This window comes from Melanerpes formicivorus, unplaced genomic scaffold, assembly GCF_026170545.1.
Source record: "Melanerpes formicivorus ecotype bairdi unplaced genomic scaffold, bMelFor1.0.p_v2 SCAF_23, whole genome shotgun sequence".
NCBI classification, from domain to species: Eukaryota; Metazoa; Chordata; class Aves; order Piciformes; family Picidae; genus Melanerpes; species Melanerpes formicivorus.
This window is the reverse complement of record NW_027142375.1, coordinates 4,517,304-4,530,852: the sequence shown is the minus strand read 5'-3', so window position 1 is coordinate 4,530,852 and position 13,549 is coordinate 4,517,304. Positions and strand designations below refer to the sequence as shown.

The following is a 13,549-nucleotide window of genomic DNA, read 5'->3' as shown; positions in this document are numbered from 1 at the left end:
TCCTTTTCTCTTCTCTCCTTTTTTTTTCCCCCTCTTCCCCCCTCCCCCCTTTTCTTTCTCCTCCCTCCCTTCCCCTCAAGGACAGAGACCTTGGCTGCATTATTCATAACTGCGTGAAGCCAGCAATCGTAACGGATGCCTGTGCCGCCGCCACCACCTCCTCCACCACCCCCTCCACCACCACCACCACCTTCTGGAGGGCCTCCTCCACCACCACCTCTGGTAAGACTGACTTTTTCATCTCTGATAGCAAAACCATAGTGATAGGAGCCAGCTCAGAGACTCCAGAATTTCGGCATGGATATTCATTGGATGTTAGGAAGAAGTTCTTCCCCATGAGGGTGGTGAGACACTGGAACAGGTTGCCCAGGGAGGTGGTAAATATCTGAGCACTGAGTGTCAAGAAGGAGGGGACAGGCTCTGCTCACTTGCACCCTGGGATAGGACAAGGGGCAGAGGATAGGAACTCCAGCACAGGAGGTTCCACCTCAACATGAGGAGGAACCTCTTCACTGGGAGGGTCACAGAGCACTGGAACAGGCTGCCCAGAGAGATTGTGGAGTCTCCTTCTCTGGAGATTTGCAAGCCCCATCTGGATGCATTCTTGTGTGACCTGTGCTAGATTCTATGGTCCTGCTCTGGCAGGGGGGTTGGACTTGATGATCTCCAGAGGTCCCTTCCAACCCCTAATGACCTGTGGTCTTCTGTGGTGGAAGCCTTATCCCTGGAGGTTTTTAAGGCCAGGCTGGATGTGGCTCTGGGCAGCCTGATGTAGTGTGAGGTGTCCCTGCCCATGACAGGGAGGTTGGAACTAGATGATCCTTGAGGTGCCTGCCAACCCTGACAATTCTATGATTCTGTGATCCTTAGTGAAGGGCTGCAGAGCACAGGCAGTATCTCTCAGTTCAAGTGTAAGAGATAAATGCAGCATTGCTGTGATTCCATAGCCAATATCTGGGGCAGGTGTTTGTTTTGCTGGCTTTTGTTCTTGTCTTCATTGAAGCAGTGGTCTCCAAAGCGGGGTGCCTGAGATGACACACTGGGCTTTGGGGAAAAAATACTAACCCTTTGGTCATACATGGGTATCATTTGTAAAGAAGCAAATACACTTATATTGGGGTGCATCCTCAAAAGTTGGTTTGTTTTTTTTACTGCCAGGGATGTGGGATCCAAAAATTTTGGAGGTGATTGCCTTAGGATGCATATAGTGAGAACGGGCTGCCCAGGCAGGTGATGGAGTCACCATCCCTGGAGGTGTTCAGAAGGGGTTTGAATGTGGCACTTGAAGCCATGGTTTACTTGTCAGTTGGAGGTGTTAGGTAATAGGTTGGACTTGATGATCTCTGAGGTCTTTTCCAAGCTGGTTGATTCTATGAATCTAGCATTATGACTACTTCTCCAGCCACAGGGAACTCATTCTTTTATTGATAACATGCAGACTGGTAAGTGCTGATTTCTTCATCCTCTTTCTTAGAGCTTCTGTTAAGACTCACAGTGTTCAGCTGTAGGTGTTGCTCCTGCTGTCTTCTTGGGGCTACAGCACAATATGCTTTTATACATGTGCAGGAGCAATTACTGCTTGTAACAGATGATTACTGTGTGTGTCATGGAGGGGAACATGTGCCCTGCCAGCCTGCTTGCAAGAAGCGGAGGATGTTCTGAGTGGAGTATTCAGGGTATTACATTTTCATACCTTCCCAATCAATTATTGCACCTGGGGTAAGTAAGACATGGTAAAATCCTTCCTTGTGCTTTGCACTGATTTGTTCACAGCCTGCTCCTGCAAGGAACCATTTTTTGAAGCAGTGAAAACCTGGCATGGTTAATACTCAAGACACAGAATTTCTCCTGCCTTCCCCCCCCCCCCCCTAGATTTTTTTCTGTCACTGCTGTACTTCCTTGCAGTGTATCTAAAGTCCCTGTAGCAAAACTGTAGATGGTACTTCAAATGCACTTAAGTTGTTATGAACTTTATTTCTCCCTTGTGTTCTCTGGCATCTCTCTGCCTGTTTTGTTCCCGTGAGGATCTGTTGGTTGGGGGTTTATGTTTTCTTCCAGAAGGAGGTTTCCTTCCATATTTCTCTCTGCTGCTTTCAGGATGAACCACTTTGTGAAAAAACACTCCATGAATTGTGGAGATGGAGAGGAGGAAGATGAAGACAGTACATAAAATAAGCAATGCTTGATTCCCTTGGTCATTTTGCTTCCAGTTTGGGCACCACGAGCAGTGTTTTTGATTCATTAGCAGCTCTTCTGGGTTGGTAAACAACCAACAGTTAGATACTGCAATAAGTGAGCTGAATTTTGTGAGCAATGGAATGCCCACAACTGCAGTGAGAGTCAACAGAAGCTGCAAGTGTTCCTATCCTCACAAATTTAGCTCAGTAAAGTATCTGTAAACATTTGTAGAACCTAGTGTACCAACTGTAACTGACATGAGACAGCTAAGAGGACCCTTAAGAATCACTAGGAACAACTTTGGGGTTTTTTTTGTTTCCCCTCCTTTTCTGATGACTAAACATGGTGCCATGATAGGGTTTTGATATAAGAAGGCTTATGCTGTATTTCCATGTTTTATATACAGAATTAACCAGGTTGGAAAAGACCTTTGAGATCATTGAGTCCAACCTATCACCCAAAACCACCTAATCAACTAAACCATGGCACTAAGTGCCTCATCCAGTCTCTTTTTAAACACTTCAGGTGATGGTGACTCCACCACCTCCCTGGGCAGCACATTCCAAGGGCCAGTCTCTCTTTCTGTGAAGAATTTCTTCCTAGCATCCAGCCTAAACCTCCCCTGGCACAGCCTGAGACTCTGTCCTCTTGTTCTATCATAGATTAGGAGAAGAGACCAACCCCCACCTGGCTACAACCTCCCTTCAGGTAGTTGTAGAGAGCAGTAAGGTCTCCCCTGAGCCTCCTCTTCTCCCCAGCTCCCTCAGCCTCTCCTCACAGGGCTGTGCTCCAGACCCCTCCCCAGCTTTGTTGCCCTTCTCTGGACACCTTCAAGCATCTCCACAAGCTGTGACTATCTCGACCTAACACATATGGAATTCAGGGTCAGTTTTATCTTGGTGATAACAATACAAATGAAGCATTTCTCAGCAATCTCTTATATCAAGGCTTTTCTTTTAGTAAGTGTGGCATTAAAAAAGAGCATATGACCCAAGGTAAAGAATTAGCATAATGATGTGGCAGATCATTGTTTCTGCTGCAACACCAAAAGGTTGTTTTTTTCCAGTCAAAACTGGATGGAAGAGGGCTAACTCTGAGGGGATCTGAGGCCTGCCTGATGAGCTATAAATCATATCCATAAATCCTATAAATCATTTTAACTTGATGAACCTCTGTTTATATTAAGGCATTTTCAATTAATGTGTATCAAAAGAAAAAAGATTACAACTTATAGCTTGGATTTAAGTCCAGGTGGGACTGGGCTGGGGTCAGAGTGGCTGGGAGCGACCAGGTAGAGAGGGACCTGGGGGTACTGGTCAATGGTAGGCTGAACATGAGCCTGCAGTGTGCCCAGGCAGCCAAGAGGGCCAATGGCATCCTGGCCTGCATCAGGAACAGTGTGGCCAGCAGGAGCAGGGAGGTCATTCTGCCCCTGTGCACTGCACTGGTTAGGCCACACCTTGAGTCCTGTGTCCAGTTCTGGGCCCCTCAGTTTAGGAAGGAGGTTGACTTGCTGGAATGAGTCCAGAGAAGAGCAACAAAATTGGTGAGGGGCTTGGAACACAGCCCTGTGAGGAGAGGCTGAGGGAGCTGGGGTTGCTTAGCCTGGAGAGGAGGAGACTCAGGGGTGACCTTATTGCTCTCTACAACTACGTGAAGGGAGGTTGTAGACAGGCAGAGGTTGGTCTCTTCTCCCAGGCACTCAGCACCAGAACAAGAGGACACAGTCTCAAGCTGTGCCAGGGGAGGTTTAAGCTGCATGTTAGGAATAAGTTCTTCACAGAAAGAGTGATTGCCCATTGCAATGTGATGCCTGGGGAGGTGGTGGAGTCACCATCATGTTTAGGAAGAGACTGGATGGGGTGCTTGGTGCCATGGTTTAGTTGATTAGATGGTGTTGGATGATAGGTTGGACTTGATGATCTCAAAGGTCTTTTCCAACCTGGTTAGTTCAGTTCAGTTCAATTCAGTTCAGTTCTGTTCTGTTCTATTCTATTCTATTCTATTCTATTCTATTCTATTCTATTCTATTCTATTCTATTCTATTCTATTCTATTCTAAGCTTGACAGAAGCAGGCAGCTGTCCAGTCGGTGCCAAGCTACAGAGTAAAATCTCTTCATTGGGAAATCCATGCAGCCTTGTTACAGAATCTGTTTTCTTTTCCTAGGGACCTGTTTTATAGAAATTGGCTTCTGTCTTTCACAGCTGCTGAACTTGCCCAGCTGTTGCTACAGCTGCTAAATCTACAGTGGGGAGGGTGGAGGAAGGAAAAATCCTAACAGGCACATTGCTTCAAGAAAAGCCTTCAGCACAAATAACTTTGATTTGGCCAACACCTGAAAAGGTTTCAAAGTAAACAGCACTGTGGTTTTTATTACTCTGACATAATTAAGCCAAAGTAACATTTCTATGTTAACAGCTAAAAGAGGTTTTCATTTCACTGCTGTTTGACTTGGTGACTGTTAAAAGAGAAATGTCCACACATAGCTCAAGGCTTTAGAGCTCTGTCATTCTGCATGTTGCCATTCCATGGGTACCACAGACCTGCCTTGCTTCTTTAGTTATGTGGATAATAGCTGTAATTTCCTCTTGCTTTCATTAAGAGACTTGTAGCAGAAGTACTCACCACTTCTTTTTTCCCCCCTACACATTTTCTTAGTGGCTATTATGAGCCATGGTGGCAAAGGATTTTGTAGCCCTTACCTCATTGAAATCCTAAGCACTGGTGGCACTTTCTTGTACTGCTAAGGCAGAAGAAAGTTAGATGCTTTTCCCTCCTGTTTGCCAAGATTTTGGAGTTGCAGATACTCTGTAGGTATTCATACCGAATTCTGCTCACAGCAAGGCACAAATCCAGGCTGGGCAGTGTCTGGCTGGAAAGCAGCCCTGAGGAGAGAGACTTGGGGGTGCTGGTGGACAAAAAGCCCAACAGGAGCTCTCTGTGCACTTGCAGCCCAGAAAGCCAACCACATCCTGGCTGCATCAGGAGAAGTGTGGCCAGCAGGTCAAGGGAGGTGATCCCCCCCCTCTACTCAGCTCTGGTGAGACCCCACCTGGAGTACTGCATCCAGTTCTGGAGCCCCTATTACAAGAGGGATCTGGAGGTGCTGGAAGGTGTCCAGAGAAGGGCCAGGAGGATGATCAGAGGGCTGGAGCACCTCTCCTATGAGGACAGACTGAGTTGGGGCTGTTCAGTCTAGAGAAGAGAAGGCTCCAAGGTGACCTCATTGTGGCCTTCCAGTATCTGAAGGGGGCTACAGGAAGGCTGGGGAGGGACTGCTCAGGATCTCAGGTAGTGATAGGACTAGGGGGAATGGAATGAAGCTGGAGGTGGGGAGGAATTTCTTCCCCAGGAGAGTGGTGAAGCCCTGGAATGGGTTGTCCAGGGAGGTGGTTGGGGTGCCGTCCCTGGAGGTGTTTAAGCCCAGGCTGGATGAGGCTCTGGGCAGCCTGATGTAGTGTGGGGTGTCCCTGCCCATGGCAGGGGGGTTGGAACTAGATGATCCTTGTGGTGCCTTCCAACCCTGACTGATACTATGATACTATGAAATTGTTGCAGGACAATACTAAAGTGATTTGGAGATGGTATTTGGGGCATGCTAGGAGCCACCTGTGCCCAACAGCTGAGTAGCTACTGACTCTTACAGTGTACTTAAAAGGAAATGAGGTGGATTTTTCAGGGGAGAAGTGGGGGTGGTAGTAGTAGTATTTGAATTAGCAGGTGTAGGTGGCTGAAACAAAATATAAGTAGAGTTAATTGGATTAATTGAGCATGTCTTCAAATGCCTGTCTGCTGGGGGTCACAGGTAAACATGAGATGGATGAGTAGGCACAATAGAGCTGTGGCCCAATGTGTTTTCTGGCACTGGCTCATGGAATTCAGGTCTTTTCCCTTTGCCTTTTCTCCTCCACCCTAACAAAGGAAACTTGTAAAGGATGTTTGTTCTAAAGCTCCTTCAGTTGTGTAGGTATATGTGTGTCGTGTGAGGTGAGGTGAGGTTTCTCATGGGGGTTTGTTGGGTTTTAGAGAGAGTGCTTTGGGTTTGGGGGGGTTATTTTAAAACTTCCAACTCCTGAACAACTTCTTTTTATTACTCCTTTAGTTCTCTTACTCCTTTTGCCTTTTAATTTTGGTGTATGGGGCGTTCTGGCCAGTTTGGGTTGATTGTATTTCCCAGAGCAGCTGGCATCAGGGAGACTGATTGAAAGTTTTCTCAGTTTAACCTCCAAAGAGAGGATCAAGAGAGAATTTTGCTTTGATAAACCATGTTTGCTTTTTACATGCAGTGGGGGCTGCTCACTGCCTTTGTCTGTACTCCTGAGCTCCTAGTGTTATGATCAGTCACCATGTAATGTTGAAGGAAGTGTGCATGTGTGGCAGCCCTGCTGGGTTGTGCCTTATTCAGGGAAGGGGTGTTTTTCTAATGGCTCACACATTTGTGGAGTTGAAGAAAATACTTCTGTTCTCTTCAGAACTGTTGTTTAAGTCTTTGCATCGAAATTAAACCCCCAAAATCACAATGGATGAGATGATGAAAGCTGGGAAAGTAACACCAGGAGTTTCTGTGCCTTATTGGCATGCTCAAAAATGGTAGAGCAGGAGGGTAAAGGAATAGGCTTACTTGGGGGAGAGTCAGGTGAAACTTGAAGTCATGCTGAATGAATATCCATTGGCAGTTGGGTTAATGTTAATTATTACCTCACTCTTATTTGGCTTAAAAATGTATATAAAAATCCAAGAGCAACAGGATTCCTGCACACTGCACACTGCATGCCAGTCTTTACCAAGTTTGTTGTCCTGACCTTATTTTGTACCCTTGTAATAAAAGGGAAAAAAAAAAATCAGCAATGCAATTCCTCATGATCTCAAAGTGTGATCAATGCATCATTGGGCAGCATTTCAAGAGACCTGATGGCTCAGTTGGTAGTGCATGAGACCCTTATTGGGAAGGTCGTGAGCTCAAGCCTGCAGTGGGCAGTAGTGTCCTCCCTACTCTAGTCATGAGGTCTGTGGTGACAGGTTGGACTTGATGATCTTTGAGGTCCCTTCCAACCTTAGTGATACTGAATTTACACAGAGGGAGGGCTTCCAAGGTTAACATCAGCTGATAGCTTGGTTTGGGAGGATGGGGTTCCCCCCCCCCCCTTCCCCCCCCCCCCCCCTTCAAACAGTTGTCAGAGTGCAAAACTTCAGCTGTTTCCTTCAACCTTCCCATGCAGTTCACAGTGCTTCTCTGAAGCTTGTGTGGGAGTTGGTTTTGCTCCTATGACATTTAGCACTCCTGTTCTTTGGAAGGAGAAATAACAACGTGTGTGGAACAGCTTGCCTGAAGATAATGCTGATTGATGATAGGCTGATGTGCTCGTACCCAATAGAATGTGTGCAGATAAGTGGGTGTGTGGATAAATGTGTGTGCATGCCTGCTAATTAGTTACTGTAAAATTGAAGGTGATTTCTCAGGCTCTCTCAGGGTCTCTCCCTCTAGATGTGCAACTGGCTCTGGCCAGGCTGATCTAGTGTGGGGTGTCCCTGCCCATGGCAGGGGGGTTGGAACTAGGTGATCCTTGTGGTCCCTTCCAACCCTGACTGATACTGTGATACTAAGTGTAGTGCTGAAAGAACACTAGCATGCCTAGGGACCATCGCAAAATACATAGGAAGGTATTAAAAATCTGTGCATGCTGTGAGAGGACCACAGGATGTCAGGGGTTGGAAGGGACACAGAGAGATCATTGAGTCCAACCCCCCTGCCAGAGCAGGACCATACAATATAGCTCAGGTCACAGAGGAATTCATCCAGACAGGCCTTGAAAGTCTCCAGAGAAGGAGACTCCACAACCTCTCTGGGCAGCCTGTTCCAGTGCTCTGTGACCCTCACAGTGAAGGAGTTCCTCCTCATGTTGTTGTGGAACCTCCTGTGCTGGAGTTTCTCTCCATTGCCCCTTGTCCTAGCACAGGGTGCAAGTGAGCAGAGCCTGGCCCCTCCTATGTTGTAAACATCTGTTAAATCCCCTCTCAGCCTTATCTTTCCCAGACTAAACAGCCCCAGGTCCCTCAGCCTCTCCTCATAAGGCACGTGCTCCAGTCCCCTAATCATCCTTGTAGCCCTATGATATTTAGCATTTTGTCATGAAGGTCAGGAGCTTTAGTATTTTAGTGTTTTGTCCCTAGGTCAGGAGATACTAAAAGATAATAATCATTGCTGCTATGTAAAATATACTGGGGTGAGAGAGAGTGCAGGCTTGGTGATCTTGTTGCTGACTGACCATCATATAGACTCTCCCTGAGGGCAGGGCAAAGCACAGCTGAGATTCTTGAGAATGCTTTGTTCCAGCCAAAATAAGGGAAGCTGATTTGTGGTGTTTTACTAAGGTATCACATCTCACAGCAGTCTGCTGTCATAAAAATGTGAGAGGCATTTACATGGGGAAAAAAAACTGCTGTGTATTTTGGGTGGCTTATTTGGCTTAATTTTCAGATGGTGGAAAAAGGTGGACTGCATCACTGTGGCATCTTGAGGTGTTGCTGCTGCAGCCTTCTACTCTTCTAGCCAACCAATGTAAAAAGGCTAAGTGGGAGGTGTGGAAGGTGGGGAAGATGTAGAGAAAACATAAATACTAGACTGGCATTGTTCCCTGTGTTTCCTCTGGACAGGTACAGGGGCAGGTACTGCATATGTTCATATGTGCTAATCTTGAATGGTGAGCCAGAATAGAATAGAATAGAATAGAATAGAATAGAATAGACCAGGTTGGAAGAGACCTTCAAGATGATTGTGTCCAACCTATTATCCAACACCACCTAATCAACTAAACCATGCAACCAAGCACCCTGTCAAGTCTCCTCCTGAACACCTCCAGCGATGGTGACTCCACCACCTCCCCGGGCAGCCCATTCCAATGGGCAATCACTCTCTGTGTAAAACTTCCTCCTGACCTCCAGCCTGAACCTCCCCTGGCGCAGCCTGAGACTGTGTCCTCTTGTTCTGGTACTGGCTGCCTGGGAGAAGAGACCAACCTCTGCCTGTCTACAACCTCCCTTCAGGTAGTTGTAGAGAGCAATAAGGTCACCCCTTAGGTGGTGAGTTCTGGTTTTGCAGGGCTCTTCTTAATGTCATGCTGTCTGAATGCAGTGCCCAGGCTCTGTTCAGTAGTGCTCAGCAACAGGACATGGGGCAGTGGATGCTAGCTGGAACACAGGAAGTTCCATCTGAACATGACAGAAAACATCTTTACTTTGAGAGTGATGAAGCACTACAACAGGCTGCCTAGAGAGGTCATGGAGTTCCCTTCCCTGGAGATGTGCAAAGCCTGCCTGGATATGACCCTGGGCAGCCTGCTTTAGGTAAATCTTGTTTGGAATGGAGTGGAATGGAGTGGAATGGAATGGAATGGAATGGAATGGACCAGACCAGGTTGGAAGAGACCTTCAAGATCATCGAGTCCAACCTATCATCCAACACTATCTAATCAACTAATCCATGGCGCCCAGCACCCCATCAAGTCTCTTCTTAAACACCTCCAGTGATGTAGACTCCACCACCTCCCTGGGCAGCACATTCCAATGGGCAATCTCTCTTTCTATGAAGAACTTCTTCCTAACATCCAGCCTGAACCTCCCCTGGCGCCTCAAGTGGGTTGGACTTAGAACTCCAGAGATCCCACCCAAACCCTAGCATTCTGTGGTTCTGTAATGGAGGGCATTTAAATATATTTAAATGCACTTTTATTCCTCATGTTTTTCATCTGTATAACTTTCCATATAAAATAGCAGCTTGTGGCAGAAGTGTCAGCTGTAAACGATCAAGCTTGGGTACTCAAAGCAGCTAACCTGCAGAGATCCAAGGAGTTCATTTACTATTCTAATCACAAGATAATATTGCCTGGAAAAAAATTAGTACCCCATCTGTAGTGTATGCAGTGGCTACATACTAAATTCCATCTGCCAATTAATATTACATTTGTAGCCTTTTTAATGAAAAGAGAAACCAGAATTATAGCCATAGCTGAGTTGGAATTCTTTGCAGGGCTGGAAGGTGACATTGCAAGGGTGACACAGAATGTTAGGGCTTGGAAGGGACCTCAGAAGGACATCCAGTCCAATCCCCCTGCCAGAGCAGGATCACCTAGAGCAGGTTACACAAAGATGCAGCCAGGTGGGTTTTGAAAGCCTCTAGAAAAGGAGACTCCCCAACCTCTCTGGGCAGCCTGTTCCAATGTTCTGTTCCCCTCAGAGTGAAAAAGCTTTTCCTTGTGTTCATGTGGCACCTCCTCTGCTCCAGCTTGCACCTATTGTCCCTTGTCCTATCACTGGGCATCACTGGCTCCATCCTTCCAGCACTCAGCCTTTTCACTGTTCTCCTCTCTGGAGCTGGCCACAGGTTTGCATGGATGCTAACAGGCATTTCGGAAAGATCAGTAGCTTCTACACAGGTAAGTGGGTGGGAGAAATGGCCTGGTATCCTTAGAGGGAGATTAAAGTGTGGTACATGCTGTTTGTCACAGGTTGAATGTTTGCCTTTGCCATTCTGGGGACTCTGCTGTGGTGGATAGAGAGAATAAACAGCAGCAGTGTCACCAGCTCCAACAGCAGTGCTTCCAGCCCTGTGCTCTGTGACATTCTCATTGCAATGCCAGGGCCTCAGCTTTTCTTGTTTGTGTAAGGATTTTCACTTCCATTTTCATGGACGAAGAGGGAATCTTGGGAACCTGAATCTCAACCTTTCAGAAATCAGAAGATCAAGTTCAACATGAATTTGCTTAGGCCAGCCTCGGGGTATTTTTGGTATCAGACTTGTGATCTTCCTGAGCTGCTAGGAAACATGTTTAGAATTAGAAGATTAGACTAGGTTTGATTTTTTTGTGCTGCCTCCATTTTGGTGGCTTCTGTTCCTGCAGGTTTTCTTTCAGTGAAAGAACAGCCAGAATGTATGGTGCAAATGTGAATGTCAGAAAGTGAAATGCCGACAGAACAGCTTCAATGGCTCAGCAGGTGTAAATCATCGTATTGATTCTGCTGTACTTTTGTGTGCTGGTGTAGAAATTTAGCAGCCCACGCTGGAAAACTCCTAAGTACAGCCTTGTTAATAAGCACACCACTCCACTGGTAGCAGGAGCAATTGAACCTGTTAAGAATACAAGAGTTTACATTGCCTGCTGGAGGGGTGGTAGTGTAAAATGAAGAGAGGTTTAGCGGTGCAGTGGCATTGATTACTGGTGGTGTTTGAAAGGAGCACTGGAATAGAGAGGTCAAACAGAGTAACTCCTGCTGTGCCATGATTTTGTCTTTCCTTCCCTGCCATTGTGTCTTGCTGGTGCACTTCAGGCAGGTGGGTTCTAGCGCAGAGCGGGCGCTAGGGTCTGCTCACACTGAAGCACCTCATTGTTTGGGACTCATGCTAGCACAAATCACAGCATGGGAGGGGTTGGAAGGGACCTCTGGAGATCATTGAGTCCAACACCCCTGCCAGAACAGGACTATAGAATCAGGTTGGACAGGAACACATCCAGATGGGTCTTGAAAGTCTCCAGAGAAGGAGACCCCACAAGCCCTCTGGGGAGCCTGTTCCAGTGCTCTGTGACCCTCACAGTGAAGAAGTTCCTCCTCATGTTGAGGTGGAACCTGCTGTGCTGGAGTTTATATCTATTGCCCCTTGTCCTATCCCAGGGTGCAAGTGAGCAGAGCTGTCCCCTCCCTCTTGACACCCAGCCTTCAGAGATTTAGAAACATTTATTAAATCCCCTCCCAGTCTTCACTTCTCCAGACTAAACAGCCCCAGGGCTCTCAGCCTCTCCTCATAGGGCAGTGCTCCAGTCCCTTCACCATCCTCCATGTCTAGGCGGCGGCTGTAACACCAAGAAGAGATCTGTAAGGATGTCTGCACAGTACTCTCCTTGCTAGGAGTTGAGGAACAAGGCTGGTGTAGATGCAGCCTATCTAAGTACACACATTGCTTGATGACCTTTTCAACCCACCAGGCTCAGATTGCAGAACTTCGTGCAATGGAGACTGAGGTCATGGTTAATCGTTAGTGGGCTGGGTGTAGATGAAATCGTGAAGTGCTGGTCCTTGCATTCTCTTGAAACAATGGCTTCATTAGCTGCCAGGAAGCTGTTTGGCAGGGCCCTTCATGTGGGTTCCCTCAGAAAAGTTGTCTGGAGAGTGACACAGTTGAAGCTCAGCTGACTAGAAGAAGTCTGAGAGCTTGCTGTGTTTACCCAGGTAGGCAAGTGCCAAGAATTAATTAGTTCCATTCTGTGCTCCACAGGGGGAACACGTGAAGCAGCTCTGATCTTGCCATTGACTGTGCAGGTGGAGTCTTGCCCTGTGGCGAGCTTTCCCATAATTAAAAAGCTTTAAATCAGGGGTCAAGGCTCTGTTGTGAACAGATAGAACAGAATAGAATAGAATTAACCAGGTTGGAAAAGACCTTTGAGATCATCAAGTCCAACCTATCACCCAACACCATCTAATCAAGTAAACCATGGCAACAAGCACCCTATCCAGTCTCTTCCTAAACACCTCCAGTGATGGTTACTTCACCACCTCCCTGGGCAGCACATTACACACACAGTATCACAAAGGTTGGAAGAGACCTTGAGGATCATCGAGTCCAACCTGTCACCACAGACCTCGTGACTAGACCATGGCACCAAGTGCCACGTCCCATCTGATGAACCAAAACTCACAAGTACCAGATCTTGGAAGCATCTTTATAAATGAAGAGTTGAAAATATACAACAACTTCTATAAGAAGTTCTTCCCCATGAGGGTGGTGAGACCCTGGAACAGGTTGCCCAGGGAGGTGGTGGAAACCTCATCCCTGGAGGTTCTTAAGGCCAGGCTGGATGTGGCTCTGGGTAACCTGATGTAGTGTGAGGTGTCCCTGCCCATGGCATGGAGGTTGGAACTAGATGATGCTTGAGGTGCCTTCCAACCCTGACAATTCTATGATTCTGTGATCCTTAGTGAAGGGCTGCAGAGCACAGGCAGTATCTCCCAGTTCAAGTGTAAGAGATAAATGCAGCATTGCTGTGATTCCATAGCCAATATCTGGGGCAGGTGTTTGTTTTGCTGGCTTTTGTTCTTGTCTTCATTGAAGCAGTGGTCTCCAAAGCAGAGTGCCTGAGATGACACATTGGGCTTTGGGGCTTGGTTGATTGGTGGTGGTTGACTGGTGGTGGTTGGGGGGTGGTGGTGGTGGTTGAGTAGGGGTGGTGGTTGTTGTTGGTGGTGGTTGTGTGGGGGTGGTGGTTGGTTGGTGGTTGGTGGTGGCAGTGGTTGTTGAGCGGTGGTGCTTGGTTGTTGATTGTTGTTGGTGGTTGGTTTTTATTGGTTGGTTGGTGGTTGTTGTTGGTTTTGGGTTTTTT

At 47.1% G+C, this 13,549-nt stretch overlaps 1 protein-coding gene across 2 annotated transcripts in view; it reads left to right on the top strand.

Moving 5' to 3' along the window:
* WIPF3 (WAS/WASL interacting protein family member 3) overlaps positions 1-13,549 on the top strand; it is a 45,976-nt gene that overhangs the window by 14,520 nt on the left and 17,907 nt on the right. For both annotated transcript variants that reach the window (XM_068152365.1, XM_068152366.1), the window contains exon 2: positions 81-222. In XM_068152365.1, coding sequence (XP_068008466.1) covers positions 136-222 — 87 coding nt within the window. In that variant the 5' untranslated portion in view covers positions 81-135. The remainder of the gene's footprint in view (positions 1-80; positions 223-13,549) is intronic.